Source organism: Aspergillus novofumigatus (genome assembly GCF_002847465.1).
Source record: "Aspergillus novofumigatus IBT 16806 chromosome Unknown P174scaffold_5, whole genome shotgun sequence".
Classification (NCBI taxonomy): Eukaryota; Fungi; Ascomycota; class Eurotiomycetes; order Eurotiales; family Aspergillaceae; genus Aspergillus; species Aspergillus novofumigatus.
The window spans coordinates 42,586-66,079 of record NW_020194278.1 but is presented as its reverse complement, the minus strand read 5'-3'; the positions used below and the strand labels follow the sequence as shown (position 1 = coordinate 66,079).

Genomic DNA, 23,494 nt, shown 5'->3' with positions numbered 1-23,494 from the left:
ATCTGAATACAGCAAAGCTCAATCACCATCTATCACGATCCAGATTGGGCTCTCTTGTCATTGATATGTATTGACATTAGTATACAGTAGTAAGTATTACTCCATTAATGGGTGAGTATAGTGAGAATATACGTTATCTATAATAAGAAGAGACTTTGGCTCGGGCCATTGACTATAAGGGTAGAGAAGCTGATTGACAACATCCTCGAACATACTAGCATCAGTCGATACTTAAAAAATTTGTGCCAACAAAATGCCATTCTAGTAATATGCTGGGAGAATCTATCCGTAATATCACTAACCCCGCTTGAATCAGGGAACCTAGACAGGTGCCACACTGTGGGAGACCAGTCTGTCCTCCTAAAGTTAGCCCATTTATAATAGCCTAATCCGTCTATAAAGACTTGATATTATGAGCAAAAATCTGATAGTTAATACAAATAGTGATCTCGTAGATCCGCGTTCCTTTTCTGTGCTATCCATTGGGCTACTTTTTAGTCTAACCATGCGATTGGAGGGCCAAGCTGATGAGAACCGCCCACTATCTATTGTGACTGCAGAGAACCTATTCAAGGTGCAGCGGTAAATTTCCTAGCCCCTCGGTCGTTGATCCAATTGGATAGGGGTTAGTAGTGGAGGCTCCGTTCGTATCTTTCTCATGCGGAGCATGTGATCATCAGAGCCTCCCAGCTTTACTAGCCCGATCGATAACGGTCAGCTAACCTCAACACATAAGCCAGAAAAAGGCGCCCAGCCTCTTTGTCTCTGCTCTTCTGTACTGCTTGGATAATACTTTACCCAATGTGCACCTGGATGAAGTTTGCAACGAAGTACTCCTGAGTCACGCTCGCCTCTACCGATTAGCTCTAAAATCAGGCTGGGCATCATTAACTGCAGCGGCCCTCCAACGTTTAAAAGTGGCATTGGCATGCTTTACTCGATCTGAAGAGCGCATCCACACCATTGTGGAACCGCTACATTTTGCGTTTGGATTTGAGGAGCGGCGCGTGGGCGTGCACCGGCGTCCGCCGAACTTAATGCGGCCCAGTTTGATTACCAAGCAAATACGAAGTAACGTTAACTAAACCCTCCGAGGACTGCGAATTGCGTGAGCGCCACAATGTACTGGAGCGGAGTGACCAGATAGGTCGCCGGTAGAATTTCGGCTGTTCTCTGGTTCATTCATGCCTTAAGACTGGACAAAAATACATACCGGCTCGCCAGGCAATTCTCGGAGTCTCGGGCCGTTTACTCGACATGAGCTCTTGTTGGCAAGCGCCATAACCGACTGGAAAGATTAACCAGCTCCCTTGAAGAAACATGTGGCCATTGATTTATACGGCATATAAAACAGCTGGTGCCACTCAGTCATTGTCAGGTAGTCACAGTCCAGTCCCTTTTACAACCGATCAAAAAAGAGCTCTGTGATTTCCCTTTCCCTCAGGCACCACAGATGGAGCAACTCTCTGAACGGGGTGTCTCGATTAACCTGGCCGACATGGCACAACCATCGCATGACTGGCATCCCCGGACTTTCGAGGCTGTGCCTACTGACGTCCCAACAAAAAGACGCAGGATGACAATCATTATATTCATAGTTTTGAGCAATATGGTTCAGGTGAGGAGACTACCAGGCTACTCTCCTCAATTCCGCATTCTTATGACGGCCAGATGATATCCAACATGGTTGGTCTTGCTGCCGGCCTAGAGATTAGCAAGATATTAGGTGCTGCAGTTGGTCCTGGCAAGGCCAATTGGGCTGCAGCGTCCTATCCGTTCGTTCCTTTTACCATGGACAACCATGTAGCGCTCATAATAACAATATGTTTTCCAGGTTGACGCAAGGGACCTTCGTCCTGATTAGTGGGCGACTGGGGGCCGTATACGGTCACCGACACATTCTTATCGCTGGAGCAGCCTGGTTGGTTGTCTGCTCTCTTGCAAACGGTTTTTGCACAACCTTTTTATCCTTCAACGTTGTTCGCGCTCTGTCCGGTATTGGAGGCGCCTTGATTATGCCCAACGCCGTGGCTCTAATAAGCACGACTATACCACCAGGTAGAGCGCGTAACGTGACGCTCGGCTTTTTTGGAGCGTCAGCACCTATTGGGAGTCACCTCGGTTCTATATGGGCTGGTGTCTTTATTCAGTATTCGAGCTGGAGATGGATTTTCTTTGGCTTGTAAGTCCATTCATCCTCGATAAGGAGTCTCGGGACCTAAATATTTCTAGGGCAATCTTGGGCACTTTCGTTTTCGGACTTCTCGCTCTACTGCTACCAGCCGATTTTCCTGTGGATAGAAATGGTAAGATTGACTGGATCGGTGCGTTGCTGGGCACAAGCGGTCTGATTGTTTTCAATGTCGCGTGGAAGTAAGTGGAAATTCCGTGCAATTTGAGAAATAACCTAAAGAGTCCCAGCCAGGCTCCTGCAAGTGGATGGAGCACTCCCTTCGAGATTATTTTGCTCGCTACATCAGTTTTGGTGCTTGCCATATTCGGTATTTGGGAGTACAGGATCACCAAAACCCCAATCATGCCACTGGGCATTTGGACGGCGCCTTCCTTTGCGGCTGTTATTTTAGTCGTACTTCTAAGCTTCATGTCCAACGGTATCTTTCTTTGGTACCTGGTAGCGTGGTTACAGCTTCTGCGCGACAAGAGTATACTGCAATTTGGAATTGAATGGACTCCATTCGGAGTCGTCGCAACCATCGGTACGTTTATTGCGGCGTGGCTAATTCCTCGTCTCGCCGCACAATGGATTTTGGCCATCGGCTCTGCGGCGATTATGGTTGCGAACGTACTCTTGGCTACGATGCCAGAACAACAGATCTACTGGGCGCAAGTCTTTCCTGCTACTATATTCATGGCTTTCTGCCCAGACTTCGTCTATGTCGCGGCCCAAATAGTGGCTAGCAACAGCGTCAGGCGCAGCCAACAAGGCGTTGCCGCCTCCCTAATCGGTACGCTCAATCTATACGGAAATAGTCTGGGTCTCGGGTTTGCTGGGACCATAGAGACGCAGGTGAGCAGATATCGTACCGACCAAGTACTTGGTTTCAGAGCTGCACTATTCTTTGGAGCCGGAATTGCGTTAGCGGCGGTGATACTAGATGTGCTCTTTGTGAGGGTGATCAAGGATGAAAGGGAGGGCTGGCGCGACCCAACTGACGAAACAGCCAGTGGCTTGTCTGATTTTGACCAAGGAATCTCAACTGCAATGGATAGCTCTCAGGCGTAGGTATCAGTTGCGGTAGTGTATTCCGTTTTTCTATTAGCGGACAATTACAGATAGGAACGACCTCTGGCCACAAAACACCCTGAGAAGGTACCACCGCGTCGTCGACGAGAACCCGAGAGATACAATACCTCCAAATCAGCGAACACAGAGGAAAGCAAAGGCAAGGAACTAGTTCCGTTAGACAAGCCTGCCCAAGCCAACTCCGTACGATCTCCCAACACATGGCTCCTTGATAAGCCGCAACCTGGCACATGACGCCAAATAGACATGATTCCCTCACATACCAGGAAGTCTCCAAGGGGAAACCAGTTCATGATGCAGGCAATCACTCCCATCATGTTGTCAGCATTGGAATAGTAAAGCTTAACATACCGGTAGGCACAATTAAAGCACGGGATGTTCGGCATATCCCTGGAATCCATGCTTCACTGTTGTCCTTTTCTCTTCTTGAGGCACAAGCATTTGACATTTCCTTGGTAACTACTTTTCCCAAGCACCTCCAAGTAACATCTCCGGATAATTTATCATTCCAAATATATGCAAATCCTACCTGTGGCACATTTCAGGTCAATGCTAAGGAGAATTCTCCTGTATAGGCGGCCACTACTCGAAAGTCACCAGAAGAGGACCAACCTAGCATCAAGAAAGACCAGTCCTCTACTCCAGCGCTCACGATGGTTGGATGGCATCAACGTCTCTGTCATATTAGTTTCCGTGACGTGCTCAAACTAGCAAATACCGGTACCATTCGCATTACAGGCTCAAAGACTATGCCGTTCTGTGATACCGGAAAGCGATGCAAACGCAGCATTCCTTCCACTGCCGCTCAACGCGCTGTTAAGCCATTAGCGCGAATTCACATAGACATTGCCGGTGACGGCAGTTCACTTGGATGTAGTGATGAAGATCCACCTGCCGAAAAAACAACTTCAACGCAGAACAAATTTTTAAATTTCTCGCCCAAACCACGTTCCTTTGAACTGAAAATTCGCCCAGTTTCTCATGACGACGACAGCTACCAATTAAGCCTATTTTTATAGGATTTCGATCGCTAGTTGTCGTCGAAACCCAGGTGGCCGCCGCTGACGGTCTCCTGCAACAGGCCACAGAAAACTCTGCACAACCACATCTTGGACCTTTACCACAATACAAGCATATATCTAAGCCATCTCAAGGCTCACAATTAAGGAATCTTAAAGCCTATTATTAATCTACTTATAGCTATATAAGACCTTACTAAGGAGCTTATCAAAAGCCCCTTTAGTAAGGACTAGAGGAAAGCAGTTACTAACCTCCGCAAGCTATACCCTAGTACGTCGCGACCGAAGGGTACGGTCGCCTTTCCGGCCCGGCCATTGGCCGCCGGTGCGTGCTCCCGCTCCCGCAGGTGCGTCGCCCTGTCTCAGTCGTCCCGGTCCCGGTGTGCTTGGACATCCCTCATTAGTCCTGTAAGGAGCCGCGAGGTCGGCTACTTAGGGAGGTTCCTAGCCAGCAAGGTATCGTCAACTAGGCTGCAAGTTGCTGCTATGATTACTAGGTTATGGGAATATATAGGTTTGCTAACAAAAACATATATAGTGTAATGATCAGAACAAACCGCTTGGTTTCCCCTAAGCCGTTCGGTTCCCCGATTTCTATTCTGCGTGTGCGGAGTTCGGGCAAACTATTATCTAAGCAAGGGAGCAGGCCCGCTTGGGGTACGCTGGTGGTTCGGCACGTGACAATATGACCAACTGTTGATAATAACCATATTTAAAAATGACTTTTTAACCACCACCCATTCAAACCTATAGATATTGAATTCATATTTTAGATCTAGATTAGTATAGCGCTGTGTCTCGCCGCTTTTGCCCTATTTCTCCTGCCGCTTCGACACATGCACTCTGTCTATATAAGCTGATACTGCTTCCTTGAATGATAACGCACTTCATTGTCCCCTTTTTCCTTTACTGTATCACTCATTGGTGCTTTGGTCTCTTTTCTGGGATGCTGTGTTATCTGAGGATTGCCCTTTCCTGGTATAGTGCCGTCCACTCCACTCTTTTCGCCCCTGCAGCTACGGAGTCGCCGACAGGTAGTTAGAAATGACTGAGACCTGGTACTGTTGCTTGACTTGGCTTGAGCTATCTACTTCAACCTTCGCCGCTGTTACTGAATTACCATAGCTTTCAGTGTACAGTCATTGCACCCATGGCGGCTTGTTCACGAGGCACGCCAGCTATTCAGTAATTTACATGCTGCTTCCAACATCCCATACCATAATACCTTCACCTTGAAATCATGAGGATCATCTGTGCTCTTACTTTGATAAAAAGTTTTTGGTGACTCCATGAATCCCGCGCCCGGAACACAAATGGAGAGGAAGCTTCCTGGATTAGCTGGGTACCCACCCTGGCTTCCATCCAGTCTGCAGCGCCTTTTGACGCCTGTGAACTGGATTTTGTCTCCCCCGCCACGCCTGTTTTTTGAGCTCTGAGGATCAAATCTATTTCTGTATCACTGCATTGGTCATGAGCTAATAGCAAAAATGCCGCATCTCTTTCATTTCTGTGTTTGACAGGCGAGGCGTGAGCTGCAATAACTGGATACAGTTGGGCGCAAGGCGGCAGATACCAGACCTGAGGCATCGTTCCTAGACGCAGATAGACACGTCAGCAGCACTGGTTGGGATTTGTAGGTTACACAAATTCCCCTGGTTCGCTTCTTCCGAGAGAGAAACAGAAAGGTTGACTGGACAGCCTGAGAGAGCATCTATAAGGAGACCAACAGAGCTTCTAAATCTCTAGTAATTACTTAATTTTCATGCCCTTCCCCTTCCCTCTTTCTAATTACCTTCCCAGCACACTACCCCTCCCCAACCCCTAAATATTTTAATTTCGCACAATACAATATGCCCCCTATATTTTAAGTAAACAACTTCAAGCCATGGGCTCCTCCTTATGGGAAGCCGTTCCCCCCTCACAAATCACCTAATTCACACTCCCAAAGAACCAGCAACTCCCCTTGTCCTAAAAATCATCCTGAGTCCTTCCCAAGCACTCTGCCTATTCCGCAGCATCACCTCCCTGTGTAGCCACCGGCCGAGGTCTGCATGCATCTAAGTTTGAAAATTCAGCCATATGCACCCCTTAGCCCACGAAATCACACAGGGGAGATTCCTATAACACCACTAAATACACTAAGTTTGGAGAGCGTGAAGCACAGTACAACACCTCCTCACAAACTAGCACCTCACACACCTTAAACATCTCACACCTCAAACACAGATAGGGCACACTGTGATTCCTAAGAAGTCACTAGGACCCTAACTAACATATCCAGTAATCTAGGGGGGATCATAGAGGCTGCCCTGCCATCACCAAGCATATCTAGCCTAGAAGATAGCTTTAAAGAAATCTTCCGGCTCACAGATATGCAGGGCACTATTCCCATTAACCCTGTGATGCTTGCTAACAATGGGTCCTAGGTGGCTAGCAATCAACACCAGCCAGTCCCACCATGTGACAGCGCTGTTAATTCAGAGACAACCTATCCATATCCTAAACCTCCACCTATTCTTCACAACACATATAAGAGTCATCAAGACTATAGTGAAGGTGCAGGCAGCAGCAATGCTGGTATTTAGATGAATTATTATCTACACATCCACAGTCATCCAGATTTGCGCTTGTTTAATCACAACACTAAACCTAACCTGTCCCACCTAAGCAGCACTAGTGAGCTGTCTAAAAACTCTAAGTGCTAGAAACAGTGATCAGATGGACAAGCTCTAAAATGGCTCTAAGTTTCTAATAGATTACAGACTAGAGAGATTTCTGTTACTGGCCTCTGTTCTTATTTCTTAACCCTACTACTTAATAGATGTTTGCAGTTTCTATCCTGGCTGTTTGAAGGTGTCCTACAATAATGCACACCTAACTCTGTACCCACATGTGAGGAAAGAAATACACAGGCATAGTGTTGCTCAACCATCCATGCAGTGGATGAATAATTGCAGTAGGATATTAGTAAGGCCCATGGGACCTCCAGGAAGGGCAAACCATAGACTACAGAAGAGGTGGAACTGCTGCTGAAGCTAAGAAGGGATGAGAAATGACCTTGGTTAGAGGTAATGAGATTATTCTCAGACTAATATCCAGGCCGGAGTCAAGGTTCAATCTAAGTGTACTAGAGTATGACCCTCAAGAAGAGGATTAGATAACCAATTTTGAACCACACTGAAAGAAGCTTGTGATCAATCACTCCTACAATATCACTCAATGACCAAGAGAACAAATGACTACTTCTTTCCCATGGCCATTTCCCACGGCCATAACCTGATAAGTCTAAAAAAGCAGGTCACTTGCCTGAGCTCTTCCGGCTGAGCCGCTGCTCTGTTTAATAGCTCCGACAGTAACCATATGATCAGTAATCAGTGTCTTAAAGCTCTCTGTGTTCCTGGTTGAACATAAAGAATGGGTGTATATTAGCTCTCTGGCCTTTCACACTTACTATGCCAACGGGGCACTCCGAGAGTCTATCATGGAATAATGGAACAACAGATCAACATCCTTGACAGAGGTCTGGTCACTGCGCCTTCTGAGTCCGGGATTGAATACATCCGAGTCCTTATTATCATTAAGATTGTTACAGGCAAGGCGCTAGAGAACGAAGGTTGTGGACAAAGATGAGGTGGAGAAGAACCGTCTATAGCCGGCGCTTATACGTGCACGTGTCTGAGGAGCGCATGCACTCTATGACAGAGGTAAAGACTGATCATCCACCCTTGATGAAGGCAGTGGATGTCATGGTTGGGAAAAAGAGGTTACTGCAGTCAGGCGCGTTTTATGGCAGCAACCCTTCGCTAATCACACGCATGTACCCTTCGCCAGTGGACTGTTGTGGGTCACAGATGTAACACCAGAGGGGAGTAGGGTAGGGGGAGTATGACTGATGCGAAAGGAAGGATGATCTAGTTACTAATTATCCTTGTTTTTTTGCAGGCTACAATGGACATCCATGGAATGATGGAGTATGAAGAATAGTTCACTCATTAAATAATATAATCTCCACATCACCTTTTGCTAAATGATGCAGTTCCTGTCCCACTGCTAAATAGCAACAGCACACAGAGAAGGCATTATAGCGCGCTGATTAAGTCTTCACAGCAACAACCAAAAATCTACTTCCTCTGCTTGTGATCCTAATCGTCCCCTACGTAGCTGGATTGTGGAACAGCGGCTGGTTAAGTCATAAGGCATTTAGAAATATATTTAGATCTCCTTTGGTGAGCCAAAGTAGCTGAGATTGTTATGTTCAAGGGAGGGAGATATTACACAAAGTAACCTTCTTAAACATGTGGTGGTTACCCACGGGACAAGTTATGCAAGGTCACCCACAGCAGAGGTTAGTGGATGGATCTCCAGTTGATTTTAATGAGATGTAGTAGGAAATAATGTCTCTGTCTAAAGATAGTTTTGAATGGACTATCCCTGGGTTCTTTACAGTGGAATAATTTGCTTGAAAGCGGAGAACTGAGTCTCTTACTGTACGGCGTCTCATTCTATGGCAGATGAGCGCGTTCAAAAGACAGGTTCATGTCTTGATACAACCAATTATATCCTATTTCTTGAACAGCTTGGCCATTCTAGGGCAACGCTTATAGGCCAGAACAAATGTCCATGTCTGAGCAAAGATATACAAGGAAGCTTGGCTTGCATAGTGCTGAGCATTCTACGGGCCTGTATCATCTAACTCAAAAAGTGAACTCTGAGAATAGTACAGATACTGTATAACATTATTAATATCAATGGACCGTACATAGATAGCTTCATCTGTTAGAGTAAACATTCAGAATAGGAGAATGTGTTCAAGAGCCAGTAGCACGCAGTACTGAGTCAACAAATGCAGAGTATTAGACTTGAAGCCTAGCAGTTAGGCGAACCTAGATCTTGCAAGCTGAAAAGAGACTATTTCAGACTGTATGATCATTCTCTCCCTGAGAGAGAAATAAGCACAAAGCATCGTGGTATGTGGCCTCTGCTGCAGCTAATTCATTGCTGCTCACCTTGCGCTCACTAAGCACATTGTGCGCTCCTGGGTGATCTGGACTTTGAACTGAGCAGAACTAAGCTGGGGTGAGCAGCCTAATGGTGCAGCAGGAGGCGTCATCTCTCAGCCTTAGGGGTGTACAATGCTCAAAGACCTGACCTGATATTTTTGCTGGGGATTCAATCAACTGAATTACCCTGCCGAGCAATTCATACTGGTTAAGAGGATTGAAAGTTGACCAGCAACAGGCCATATCCGACCAGTAAGCGCTGAAGATGCCGAGGAAGTTACCGCACCAGAGCAGGGAGAAGTGCGACCCACTGCAGTGAGAATGCCAATTAACAGATTAGGATACCCAGCTCATCTGCAGACTTTCGCCTGGCCCTCGCATATTTGATAAAATAGTTAAATCTTACTCACTGTCATTGTTTCTATAACCACATCAGATATTCCCGCTATTGCTTTACATGCGGGTAAATGCTACAATAATCTAAAAGCATTGCTATTTTCTCCTAGTGTTCTGATTGTTTAATTACTCTTCTGCTTCACCTAGGTTACTATGTTTTACTACATTTCAGTTTCCCTTTATTACAAACAGCACTATCAGGAGGTGTTACTTTCGCAACAGCTCTGTTCAACAAACAATGTTTCCCAACCAGTTGCTCCAAGTAACGGTTACAGCTGGTGGGCTTGACTAATTTCCCCCTTATAGAGTGTCCAGTGTTTCTGAGATGACCTTAGTTCCCACAGGCTGAACCTCAAAGCGACACTTAGTTAAATTTCAGGGCAGTTCATACAGTCTATACTCCTGCGAAAGATTGTGGAACTGTGCTCTTCCACCAACCCACTTTTAGTCAGTGGGTTTCAGTGTAGCCTCATTCTTGTGGTTTCCAAGGTGCTCAATGAAGTCTCAGCTAATCTTTCTTCCTTGTCTTTTCATACACTGCACCATCTTCAATGGATATTCGCTCCTGCCCCATACAAGTGATGGTTTCTAAACAGATTATACAAGAAGGTGTTAGAGGCGGGTTAGGTCACTTAGGCGGTGACCCAGGATTCGCGAGGTTGGGGAGCTGGGCAACCCAGATGAAATGCCGTGCTTGTCCTTTGACATGTTGACTAGCAAAGATCTGGGTGTCTTCCTTCCATATAAGCCATGTAATAATGCTTCCACAATGTCGTCATTGTTCAGTAATATAGTATTTGCTGTATTTGGAGTTAGGTTCACCTACTGATGCTTTCCAATGGGTATCTAGTTTGACTAATCCCTAGAGCTCATAGGCTTGGCCTACTTCTGTTTTATGGTGGCCTAGCGCCGCATCCCAGTATCCTGTATAGTCAAAATAACTGTAAGCTAAAAAGGGCTTTTCCTCTGGCGTCACCCCTGGTTAACCAGTCAAAAACAACCACCTACTAGATGTGTCTTAACCGCGATAAACCAGCACTTGGAGCATATGGCTGGTTAATATTATCTATCCATAGTTGCTACTGTTTGGGTATTTCTGTGGTCTGCTTTGCCCAGGTCAAACCTTGCTAAACGCCCACTGCGCTGACTCGTCGGGGATCTTGACCCATTCAATTTGCAGAGGAATCGCCGAACCGCTCCTGTCGGTTTATGGGCCAAAAAAAATCACCTAACCTCCCCTTGACCAACTCTAATTGGCAAAAACCATATTACCCTTCTAACAATGAGTGGATTTCGACCCTGGTCAAAGGAAACTGTATCGCGGTAGCCAGGCTCCGATAGAACATGGAGAGAGGCTTGACCATTCCTGTTCGCTCTGGTGGGTGGGCCGAGAAGGCCCCAGAGAAGAAGATGTATAGTCTACACAACTGGTCTAGCCACACCTGGACATCACCTGGTTATTTCTAGTCATTTCACTATGAGTAACGGGAGCGTCATGTCTCTCCACTCTGCATGGATTTCCAGTTCCTTGCTGCACCGGATGCTGGCTGACCTACAATCTGTTGCCAGCTTTCGTCTCCCCCAAAGCTGCTGTCAACCAGCAGCTTTCAGGTCGCCTCATTTGCGAGTTCCATTGCCGTGTGGGCCGGTGCCCGGAGCAAGTAAGGGGAGGGACTATCGTTGAGCAAACTCAGTGAGTATACTTACGGGATATAAGCGCAAGAGAATATAATTAAACATAGATATACCATGATAAGTAAGTCTCACCACGTTGAAAGTATGGATAGCAGGGCGCGTCTTGCCCCGGAGGAGAGAAGGGATGAATTTCAGGTTGGATCCAGAGCGGGCATCAGATGGTTAAAACTCGCTCACCACTGGGCACAATTTAGCTAATGCAATGTCGGGGCGCACATGATTGCGTTCGGGGTCACTAATTATAGCTAGGACCACACTACTACACCGCTTGGCCGGGGTGGAAGTCCTTGGCGCCGTAAATAACTACTGAAAAGGTTCTCTGGAAGCTGAGTTCAAACAAGCCTTGATCATTGACTTCCATCGATGCACCAGTGGATGACCGAGTTTAGCAGCATTCCAACCTGCCAAGACTATCTGCAGAAATATCTGCGGTAGCTCTGCCTCCGCGCCTTCCGGAAAGATGTCTTTACGCAGATTAAGGCACTGCTGAAGCTGGAGTCCGCGACCGCTGCCCTGGCCGGTAACATCCTGCTCTGTTGGCCTAGTCTGGAAGACGTGCTCCAGGAGCGATTCCGGCCACCCCACATCACTTTGGGGAACCGGATGGCTGTCAAGCATATTAACATCCTCTTCACATAGCTCTGGGAGTGGCGGGACGGCCGATTTGAGCGAAAAGGTTGGGACCATAAGCCCTATCGCCTTTTGTATCAGAAGAGCTTCGAGGTGATTACCCTAATCCAAGGCAAGGACGCCGCTCGTCAGTGGAAACAGGGCCTGAAAGACTCCTTTATTCAGGGCCATTGGATGCTGCCCTATCCCCAGAACAACAGCTTCATGCGAAAATTCAAGGAGAGTGGCTAGGTCATGTGGCAGTCCAGCGTCCACCGAGGCCTGGATCTGTATTATAAGGAACTGGACGTCCTCTTAACATTCTTCCAAGCCTCCTATATCAAGAATCACCCTGTTCAGCCCTGGGGCCACTCTGAACCCTCCCTGTCCCATCCGGACTATATAATTGAACCGGAGCAACGGCTTCTTCATCTCTCCGACAGTGAGCTATATCAGCAGCTCACCGAGTTCCGCACTTGATGGACGTCGGCCGCTCCGAGACCATCTCCCTCAGGGCGCCAACCGTCCCGGCTAATCTTTGAGATACAGGAGCGGATTCACGATCCATCCGATCCAATTACGGGCCCGGTTGAAACATGGTCGCTACCGCATGCAGCCGGATGCTTCTCTGCATTGTACAAATATGAGATCCTTCAGCATCGGGGCCAATGTTTCCAGCGCCGTTGCCGCCATGCCACGCTCCCCGACCACTACTCCGACACCCGACACCGAGCCCGAGGGGACGGCCGATACTGACGAGCAGATCGTCTGATGAAGAGGGGATTGAACCTCAGAAAACACGGGTGGCGGAGTACATCCAGCGGATCGAGAAACGGATGTTTACGATCATCAGTGCGGATCGCAAGGGATGGATGGGCCCTTATAGACATGACAAGATGATCAAAAGTTTTGCGCCTCAACTCCGTCGACTGCCCCATCATCCGTTCTCTCTTCTGCTACTACTTGATATTCCAGTGGATAAGAACTATCGGCCCGCCGCCGCCGCCAGACAACGTGACTCTACCCCAGAGGCCCCACGGGGCCGGAGGTGCGGCGGATATCGGGTTCAGTGGATCTGTATGGTGCTAGGGTTTGGGGTCACCACCGGGCGGATTCCTCCTTGCCCCCGCATGGACTGGAGTGGATAAATTCGCGGGGGAGACACTTGGTCCAGCCTGGCAATGGAACCACAATCCGGACACGACAAAATTCTCCCTTCATAATCCTGGATTGACTCTGCACACCGCAACTGTGACAGCCAATCTTTATGGGGCAAGAAACACGCTCACGCGCCATCTTCATGGTGCAAATCCCTATGGAGTAGTGGAGATCGACTTCAGCAATATGGCGGATGGCGACCATGCCGGACTAGCAGCGTTGAAGGACGCAAGTGCTTGGATTGGCATAGTCCGCAATGGCACCGAGTATCGTGTGGTTGTTACCCATGGTCTTGCCATGGGAACATACAGAGGAACGACAAGCACACGCACAACTGTAGCAACAACTCTGATTATCCGAACAAAGGTGTGGCTGTAGGTCAGTCTTGATGCTGCCGCCGTGGGTTCCCACGAAGCGCACTTCTTCTACAGCTTAGATGGGAGCACATTCATCGAGCTGGGAGACGCCTATACTCTTACCACCGACTATCTTTTCTTTATGGGATACCGTTATGGAATCTTTAACTACGCGACCCAGGCTCTGGGTGGCTCTGTTGATGTGCTTAGTTTTGCAAGTGAGTCTAGCTAGGAGCCATTCGCAAACTTTAAGTGTGATATGCTTAGTTTGGTCATGAACGGTTGTTGCAACCTGCCGTCATTGTGTATCACTCTTATCTAGATGGTCAAGCACTACGGTTGGAGGGATGTCTACAGCTTTGTCCAACGTCCTCTAGCTGGTATTGTTATGTCTCCGCCCAGTAGATTGTATATATATAGCTAGCTATAGAGCTGCACCTTCGATGCTGCTAATTATGGTTTTATCTAATGACGTCACATGCTTCTTGTCGCAGGATAAGGGTAGGTACAATATCCACCTAGGGCCTGCAATTAAAACCCATGCAACTAGGATATGGCAGAGCAAGAAGCTATTAAATATATCATCCTTGAAAGCTCTACATCTGAACTCTTATACTTACTAAGTATGGTTGAGAACCAGCCATAGATAAGACTACTACTAATCAGATTATTATTAATTAAGACTAAAAGGTACAGTTGGTTCATAGGACTAGGGCGGGGCCAATAGCTGTGTATATTATATATTTTACTTTTACAAAAGACCTTGATAGAGTGTGATAGTTTCAGGGAAGTAAGTAGAGTAATAACTATCCCCCTAAATCATTATATAGTATAGGAAAGATGGATAGTTATACACACAGTGATACTATCAAAGTAACTAGCTAGGGACAACTATAGACCTTCTTATAAGCTAGCATACTGTAGCAGCCAGTATTATTAGCCACGCAGTTAACTTCCTTACAGCCTTCTCCAGGGCTTAGCATATTATGGTTTACTATAAAGGGGTTACCCCATTCATTACTTAGCTCATCTAAAAAATGCTATTAGTAGAAGATTTCATAGAGGATAAGTAGATATAGAATACTCATAGTACACATAGTCTGGGTTAGAAGAGAATGAATAGCTAAAGAAGAGAGGCTTATCCAGTATTTTAGTCTTGGCAATCTTAATGGTCTGTGTATTCCTTCTGGTCAGCCTCTCTTATTATCTAGCTTTAGGGTAGAACAGATAAATGTACTAATCCAGAGGCTCTGAATTTCTCTAAGAATATTCCACCTAAGGGAATAATGGTTAGGGGGCTAGGGGCGCTGCTATTATAGGGGAATAACTACACATATATAGTAGTGCTATAGTTATTATTTATAATGGCATTCTGGGCAGAGGTCAGGCTAAGGAGGGTACTAAATATAATTAGAGAAGTCTTCATGGTAGATATTAGTCTAAAGGTTAGCAAGGAATAGTTAAAGTACCTATCTCACCCCTAATTAAATAAGGGGAAGCCTAGGCTTTATATAGCTCTGCTACTTAAATACTGCAGTACTAATAAGTTACTAATAAGGAACATCCAAGAAGAGCATCCAAGATATCACAGCGCCCTAGCCTATTCAATGTCCTAGATTATTAGGCTACCACTTAGGTATCTGTTTCCCTGCTAATCAATACAGGTGGTAGGTGAGACATGCACATCATAGCCACTGCATGTACTCCACATCAGACACACCGGGATGCAATATCAGTTTCTTAATATTGGATGGGTATCCTGTTGACAGTGATCCATGTTAAGTAAGGATAATCTTAGTAGTGTGGAGATACTCCTGGAATCAAGGAATTTGTTAGTATAGAATCTTAGCTAGTTTCCCTACTTCTGACCCTGGCTAAGTACCCCCAAAATCATCCACCCATTCCCTATATGAATGTAATAGTAGATGCTATCCCCTATCAGACTATAACTCCATGGGTATATCACAAGGAATGCTTATAGTATAATGTGTATATTCTTCCTTCTAGAGTAGACATAACTGACATATCCTTTATAGAGATTCTTAAAATTAGCCTGACCCCTAAACTCATGTTAATTATTTATTAGCCCCACTGCCAGAAGCTTAGCGTGATTATTCTATTAAGCTAACCATGTAGCGGGCAGGGCCTGCTGGGTGCTCAGGCTGTTCGATCAAATCGTACGGCCCTCGCGAAGTCACATCCAAACTGGACACTAGCTGCAGGTCACATGACCTCATACTAATCAATGTAGTAATCTGCCCAGTCACATGACCACAAGAACTATTTATATACTCCTTTTAATGTTTGGCCGCCGCAGCCCTAGCTAGATTTCTTCCTTAGCAATTTCTTACTGTCCAAACCTAGGTCATAGGTTGAACCGGCTTCTAGCCCGTGACATTAGAAATCGCTCGCACAACCAGACGAACTAGACGAACTAGACGAACCAGACGAACCAGACAAACCAGACAAACCAGACGAACCAGACAAACCAGATGGGCAATACAGACAGCATGAACTATAACAACATGTTATTGCGGATGTTAACATCCCCTAAAGGACCTAGCAAAGAATAACCATCACAGCAGAATAATATGCAGATGAATCTCATGGCCTAAATAGCCCAACAGCTACAGAATATTATTAATTAAATAACTTAACTAGACTGGTCGTGGGTTGGGTTTGGATGGATCCGCAGGGGGTTCAATCCAACCCGCATGGGTTTTGGGTTGATCCACCACCTATCTAACCCACCCTCATATCCATGCGGATTGGGTTGTGGATAACCATTCTACCCATATTATACACGTGATTTTAGACTATACTACTTTTGGTAGGCGGAAAGACCTAAGAATTTAGACTATACTACTTTTAGTAGGTAGAAAGACCTCTCTTTAAGAGAATATTATGAATATCTGTTATTCTGCCGGTCATGTGCACCCAATGGGTTACCCATATCCATATGGGTAGGATGCCATCCACCCATATGGATATGGGTTGGATCAGAGTCGACCCCCATCCAACCCAAAGTGCGGATTGGGTGGGTTGGATATGGATTTGCGGATTGGGTCAGCCAGTCTAAACTTAACTTAAAGAATAATAAATAACTGCTACCACAGCAGCATCTACTCCTCAGATAACCCTACTAGCTACTATGGTGGAAGACCTAATGAGAAGACCTAAGCCCACGCTACCTAATGTGGAGATATATAATAGCTCTAATAAGGCTACATACTAGACCTTTCATGCTAAGCTATAGGTAAAGCTATTACTTAACTAAGCTGCAATTAGTTCCTTCTATGGGTGCTTATAGTATGCTTTTAGTAGACTTAAGGGAAATACTGCTGCAGCCTTAGCCCCTAGATAGATTAGTATAGAAATAATCTAAATATGACATAGGCAACATTGAATAGCTTATATAACTAACTTAATCTTATATTCCTTGACCAGGGCAGAAGTGAGAAGGCCTTACAAGAACTATAAACCCTATGCTAAGGCAGCCGCCCATTTAATAAGCTATTAGCAGACCTTAACTAACTGCTGATGGAAGCTGGAGGCTATTCTTAGTCTAATAAAGTAAAGAAGAACTATCTAGATAGCACCCTAAACTATGAAGTAGAAGAAGCACTTACTAGTATTAGGAAGGAAGAGACCTTCGCAGACTACTACCACTAAGTATAGTAAGTAGCTAACTAAGTAGAAGCCCTACATGCAAGGGGAACTAGCTGCTCTAATTAGTACAGAAGGAAAATACAGACTACTAGTTATAGTTATATTACCTATATTCCTACACCCCTGGTAAACCCTATCTCAGCTGTAATAAACCCCAATAATATCATAGACTGGGAGCCTTCCTCTATAACCTTAGCCCACTAGCAGCACCATGCCAAATGGGTTGATGAAAATAAGTTATCCTATTATTATAGTAAAGGAAGATACCTATACTGTGGGGCATTAGACCATATAATTAAGGGCTGCTAGTACCTAGGGGCTATTCCCCTATAGAGTAAGGAGCTAAAGCTACTAGTACTTCTTAAGCTATCAGACCCCTACTTAAAGATGATAAAGTAAATAAGGTAGAAAACTAGTTACTCCTGTAAAAAGACTCTCATAGGGGCTAGTTAAATAGTTAATGCAGCTAAAGAGCTAGCATTATCTATACCCTAAGAAAGAAGATATACTTACTGGTTATAGATAGTTCTGATAAGCTATCAGATTTGATACTCCTAAATTCATTGTATTAGGGATCATTAATAAGGAATATAATTATAGAATCCTTCCCAATACTAGATGCATATCTTATGTAGTTATAGCTGAATACTTCACCTAGAAGCTATAACTAGAGCAGATCAAGATTAAACTAATTTGCCTAGAGAACTATACTAGCACCACAGGAAGTATTATTTTAATAATCACCTGATTCTCCCTAGATATTAGTAGTAACTACTAACATATGGTCTATGCCTATATGGTACCTATGTGAATGGATAAGTAGTATGTAGTGTATAACTAACTAGTAGAGTTCACTAAAGCAAAGGGGAATAGATAGCTTGCCAAGGTAAGAAGGAAGAATAGTAGAAGGAAGTAGCTAAGGATATCTTAGCTGAATGTCTTAATTCCTTGATTTCTCTTAATCCCTTGATTAATTATAAAACTAGGTGAGGAGTGACCTTGAGGACATATTTATAGGCAGTGGGTAGCTAGGTGATATCACTATGCTGTCATAGTGAGATCACTATTTGCCTCTTATTAAGGTTTAACCATACCATGGTTCTCACCAACAATAATACTATAAAATACCATATCAGGACACCCTAAGAGACTACTAGGAATTAAATAATATTAGCTATTTATAAGGTAGTCTAATAATCTCATTAATTAATTAGCCATTTAGGAACTTACATAAAAAGGATAATAATAGTGGGCTTTATGTGCTTAGTGCATAGTAATTATATAGAGTCCTAAGATTTAGTAATCAAACACCTGTGTTGCTATTAAGCTGGTTTTATATCTGGTTCTAACTAGTTAGATACTCAGATGCTTATGGGCACATCTAGTACTATTTCAACTATAAGTCTGTTAACTATTTTTAAGTTAAGTTAAGCCATGCAGGATCATCACTCTAGCAATACTTAAAAGCTTTAAGTAATAGCTAGCACTTATAGTTTATTATTAGGCAGCTCATGGCAACCAGGGTTATTTAAATAAAAGTATAAGTAAATACGGTTCTCTCCCTTTATAATAATATAAAAAGAGCCCACTGCTCATTTTCCATTCAGATAGTTAGTACTATCTTAAGGTACGCTAGCATTAGGAGATTTATCATCATTTATATTATTAGTTAACTACATCAGGGTTCTATTCTTCTCATCTATAACTCAGACAAGTGGATTTATATCTAACTAAATACTGGGTGCAAACTATGGATTGTTTTAGATCTCTAAACCATTGCTCTAGGTGTCATTAAAGGGAGATCTGTTCACTACTAAATTTTACTAATATATCATTAAATAATGCCTCTGGATGATTTGTAATTCCATAATATACAGCTGAATTTAAATTTCCCCACAGTTTAAAAGTAAGTATAAGATGAAACTAGAGTAGTGAGACTATAACTTCACTATATTTTACCTATAAGGGAGTATATTTATTAGCATAAATTAATTCCTAAAGAGCACATGGCATAAGTAGTCTATATTATTTTTATAGCGCCAAGTACCCTTCTATTAGGGGTAAAGATGGTCCTATACTTATGTAATTGATAATATGGCCTTGCAGAGTCCCAATAATCCTATGATATCTTTGTTACGGCACTGACACAGCCGCACTAGTACAGGGCGGGTGTGACAGGCAGAAACCTGAGGATTAATGATCACCAGTCAATCCCGGAGTGATCAGGACACAATCTAGAGAAATACTTAATCTAGATAGGTTTCCACAGAAAAACAGTTTAGTAGGGCATGACTAAACATGTTTCCTAACAAACCATTATCACGTGATGTGGTAGATGGGTATACAGAATTAATGATAGAAGGGTATTATAATTATCTACCATTCTATCACCATACCACATATCACCACTATCACCTGGAAGAACTATGGATATATAAGGATATTTATTATTATTATCTAGCACTCTTAGTTTAGTTCCTTGTGTTTAATACAAGTTATTTACTTAAGTATAAGTTCACTAGTCTGATTTATTAGTTACTCTCTTACTATTAAGTATATGTACTTAATAGGCCTTGCTTCTATCTCTACTATTATTATTCTTATATTACCTTTGGTTATCCTTGATCCTATTCAGATTGTTGTATTGTTGCATTATTAGGCTACCTGGTTAGTAGGCCTTAAGTAAGTATTAGATATAGTCCAGGGACTATATCACCCCATTCCTAAAGTAGTTAACTAGTAGAGAACAGCAGAGATGGATCCCAGGGTGTGATAAATTAAATCCCATATAGTATTAATTACTTTAGGAAGTTTAATTAACTCTTGATATTAAACATCATGGCAGGAAATGCACTAACCCCTACCAGCTTAAATATTAGAAGGGCAACTCCACAACAGCAAATAACCACACAACCTTAGATTATGGCTGAAGGCCTAATGAGTATGGTTGAGTAGCTTTAAGAGTATATCTAATAGCTGGAAGGTTGACTCTTAGCTAAGTCTATCAAGATCAGACCCCCAGAACTGTTTAATGGAAGCAGATCCAAGCTATGAGCATTTCTCATCTAGTTAGATATATATATCTAGATGAACTAAGAGAAACTCATTAATAAGGTAGACAAGGTCCTATTTACTATGACCTACCTGACTAGACCAGCATTTGACTGGTTCAAGCCTTTTATTAGGGATTACTAAGAAGATAAAGAAGGTAACCAGGCTAATAAAACTAATGAGATATTCACCAGCTACAGCGCATTTAAATAATAACTAGAAAGCACCTTTAGTGATATTAATAAAGAAAGAAATGCCAAGCAACAGCTATAGTAACTTAAATAAATAGGATCTGTAGGGGAATATATGTTAAAATTCCAATAGATTATATCCTATATAAATTAGGACAAAGATATGAACATTGCATGATTTGAAGAGGGTTTAAAACCAGAAATCCAAGAGAAGTTGATCTGGATGGAACAGCCAAGTAAACTTAATAAAATGATTAAGTAAGTAGTTAAGATTAATAATAAACTACAAGATTTTTACATGCGTAAATAAGAGCAAAGTAACTAGAGTAGCCTTAGTAATAAGTATACCATAAACTATTAGGTAAATGATAGAAGACCAGCTCAGCTAAGGAACTAAGGATATTCAGATCCTTATAGACCAAGGCTAATGGAGTTAGACGCAATATATATAGCACTCTTAAATAAAGAGAGAGAATAGTAATGAAAAGAAAGACTATACTTTTAGTGTAGAAAGCCAGGACATATGTCTAAAGACTGCAAGCAATAACCTAAGAAGGGTAAGTAGTATGAAAAGAAATAGTTATAAGCTATAAAGGAGCTTAGTGCCATGACTAGTAGAGATGGTTATAACACTACTAGTATTATTAAACTAAAAAGGGTTGATGAATGACTTAAAAAGCTATATAAGAAATATATGAGCTTAAGTAATAAAGAAATTAAAATAGAGCTTAAGAAGGAAAACTCCACTAATTATAAAAGTATAAGAGATGATTAGTCCACTAAGGACTTGAATATTCTTGTAGCCACTAATTAGAAATTACTAAATAGTAATGCAGATAGTCTCATTAATTAGGAGAATATTATGCCTGGAGGGCCTATTTACTAATAGATAATATTAACCCACAAGACATATTAGATTATTAGTGCTGGTGAAGAAATAACTAACTAGGATAAGCTAGAATAAGAGGATTTTCCTGCAATAGATTAGACTATGATTAACCAACCTATTAATCCACTTAATGAAGAGTATAGAACTTAGTAGGTAGGCCTTAATCCTAATAAGGAGTAGTCCTATGAGATTCCTAAGACACCCAGAGATATATCCCTATAAAATAATAATAAAGTAGATTGATATGCTATATAACTATAATAGCTAGATAGAAAATAGTTAGCAGAACTAGAAGTGCACTAACTAAACACATAAATCCTTGAAAGAGTTAAATAAGGAGTAAAAGGATGCACACATTAAAACTTAGAATATTAGACTTAAGTTAAATCTTAGGAATAATATATAACACACTATGGGAACCACACAGTCTATTATTAAAAATATAGATAGTAGATGAATAAGTATCACCATGAACTTAGGAGGGTATTAGAAAAGAGACTACCAGGACCATTCCACAGGAAATGTAACTATGCCTAGTGTTTATATAAATACTTCTAAGGACACCCACAACATGAATAGGTGTTATAGATTATCTATTATAGTAATAATTATAGCATCTATTATGATAATAAGTATATGGCAAAATATTAGCTATTAGTACTAGTGATTATAAAGGAGAATAATACTTATCTATGCTGGAAGCTTAAATGCTCTTACAAAGGATATAGATAATATCTAGAATATAATATAATGCATTGGACAGCATGCTTTAAAGATTAATATATGATATACTATTAAGGCAAATTAGTGGGAGGATATTTCCCTACACCACCTCTGATGATAAGGGCACCAAAATGGGAAATGGAATACCTTATAGTAATAGTATAATATAGGAAGTACTTAAAGATAGTTATAAATATTCTTAATTAATTAGCTAAAGTGATGATTAACTTAGGAGTAATAGGTAACTTTATAAATCTAGCATTCATGAGAAAGCTAGGGATTCTTAGAAAAATAAAGGTAGTACCTGAACTAATTACAGGTCTGAATAGAGAGAACTTAGGAACTCTTATAATTATGACTAAGTTAGGACCAGTTCTAATAGTTGTGTTAGGACACTTTAAAAGAATTAATTTTGATATTATACTAATGGGATAGTATGATGTAGTATTAGGGATTCTATAGCTTAGGAATCATAACCTAGTGATTAACTAGAATATAAATTAAATCTAGTTTAACTATAAATGCCCACAACATGACCAGACTCAAGGGGAAACCAGGGCCTTACAGTATGTTAGATTGAAAGATAGTGATAATGATGCTAAGCAGTTAAAGGGTGGACTAAAGAAAGAAGTAACAACTAGCTAAAGGATGATGGTGGTATTAGCAGTAATAAAGCTATTGCAATAAACTATAATAATAGAGCTACTAGGATAGGTGCTAGAGTAAGATAATAATTATACTAATATCATGATGCTAGAAAGTAATGATAAAGATACTTAGGAAATGGGAATTAGGGAAATAGATAATCCTAGGATAAGTATTCCTAGAAATACTTTTATCCCAGGACCCTACTTATTCTTAGCAATAACTAATTAAGAACATGGAAATTCCAGGAAAGTTTTTCCTAGGAACAGTTAATCTAGGAATATTAAAACTAGGAATGAATTAGGATCAGGAATGATTCTACCCTAAGAATATAATAAATTCAGGATATTATTTAAATAACCTAAACACTATGAATTACTAGAACATAGTAAGCATGACTATAAGATTCTATTATAAGAAGGAAAGTCACCAGCATGCAAAAAAATATACTAAATATTAGAAAAAGAATCAGCCACACTAAAAGAATATATTAATAAATAATAATAACTTGGAAAGATATGACCATCAGCCTCACCAGCAGGGCATGGTGTACTCTTTATGCTGAAAAAAGATGGAAGTCTATGGCTTTGTGTGGACTATTAACTACTAAATATAATAATAATTAAAGACTATTACCTACTTCTGTTAATCTATGAAATCCAAGATTAAATTTAAGGAGCTAAGTAGTTCATGAAGTTAGACATTATAGATGCATATAATTATATTTAAATTGTGGAAGGTGAAGAATAGAAGATAGTATTTAGAATAAAGTTTGGCTACTATAAATACTTAGTTATGCTATTTAGGCTTACTAACACACCAGTGTCA

The 23,494-nt window shown here is 42.3% G+C and overlaps 3 protein-coding genes across 3 annotated transcripts; 2 read left to right on the top strand and 1 right to left on the bottom strand.

Moving 5' to 3' along the window:
- Positions 1-1,683: 1,683 nt before the first annotated feature.
- Positions 1,684-3,244, top strand: P174DRAFT_421348 (MFS general substrate transporter; the record flags this gene model as incomplete). The annotated part of the gene is made up of 4 exons (XM_024824944.1): positions 1,684-1,775; positions 1,835-2,182; positions 2,233-2,373; positions 2,422-3,244. The coding sequence occupies 4 exons, from the start codon at positions 1,684-1,686 to the stop codon at positions 3,242-3,244; spliced, it is 1,404 nt and encodes a 467-aa protein (XP_024680868.1).
- Positions 3,245-3,918: 674 nt separating this feature from the next.
- P174DRAFT_504492 (GAG-pre-integrase domain-containing protein) lies at positions 3,919-4,398 on the top strand (the record flags this gene model as incomplete). Its single annotated transcript, XM_024831207.1, has 1 exon — positions 3,919-4,398. The coding sequence occupies one exon, from the start codon at positions 3,919-3,921 to the stop codon at positions 4,282-4,284; it is 366 nt and encodes a 121-aa protein (XP_024680867.1). The 3' UTR covers positions 4,285-4,398.
- Positions 4,399-13,297: 8,899 nt separating this feature from the next.
- Positions 13,298-14,924, bottom strand: P174DRAFT_460862 (uncharacterized protein; the record flags this gene model as incomplete). The annotated part of the gene is made up of 8 exons (XM_024829933.1): positions 13,298-13,377; positions 13,427-13,561; positions 13,589-13,690; positions 14,355-14,363; positions 14,388-14,518; positions 14,583-14,671; positions 14,736-14,805; positions 14,827-14,924. 8 exons carry the CDS (start codon positions 14,922-14,924, stop codon positions 13,298-13,300), a joined length of 714 nt encoding a protein of 237 aa, XP_024680866.1.
- Positions 14,925-23,494: the final 8,570 nt, after the last annotated feature.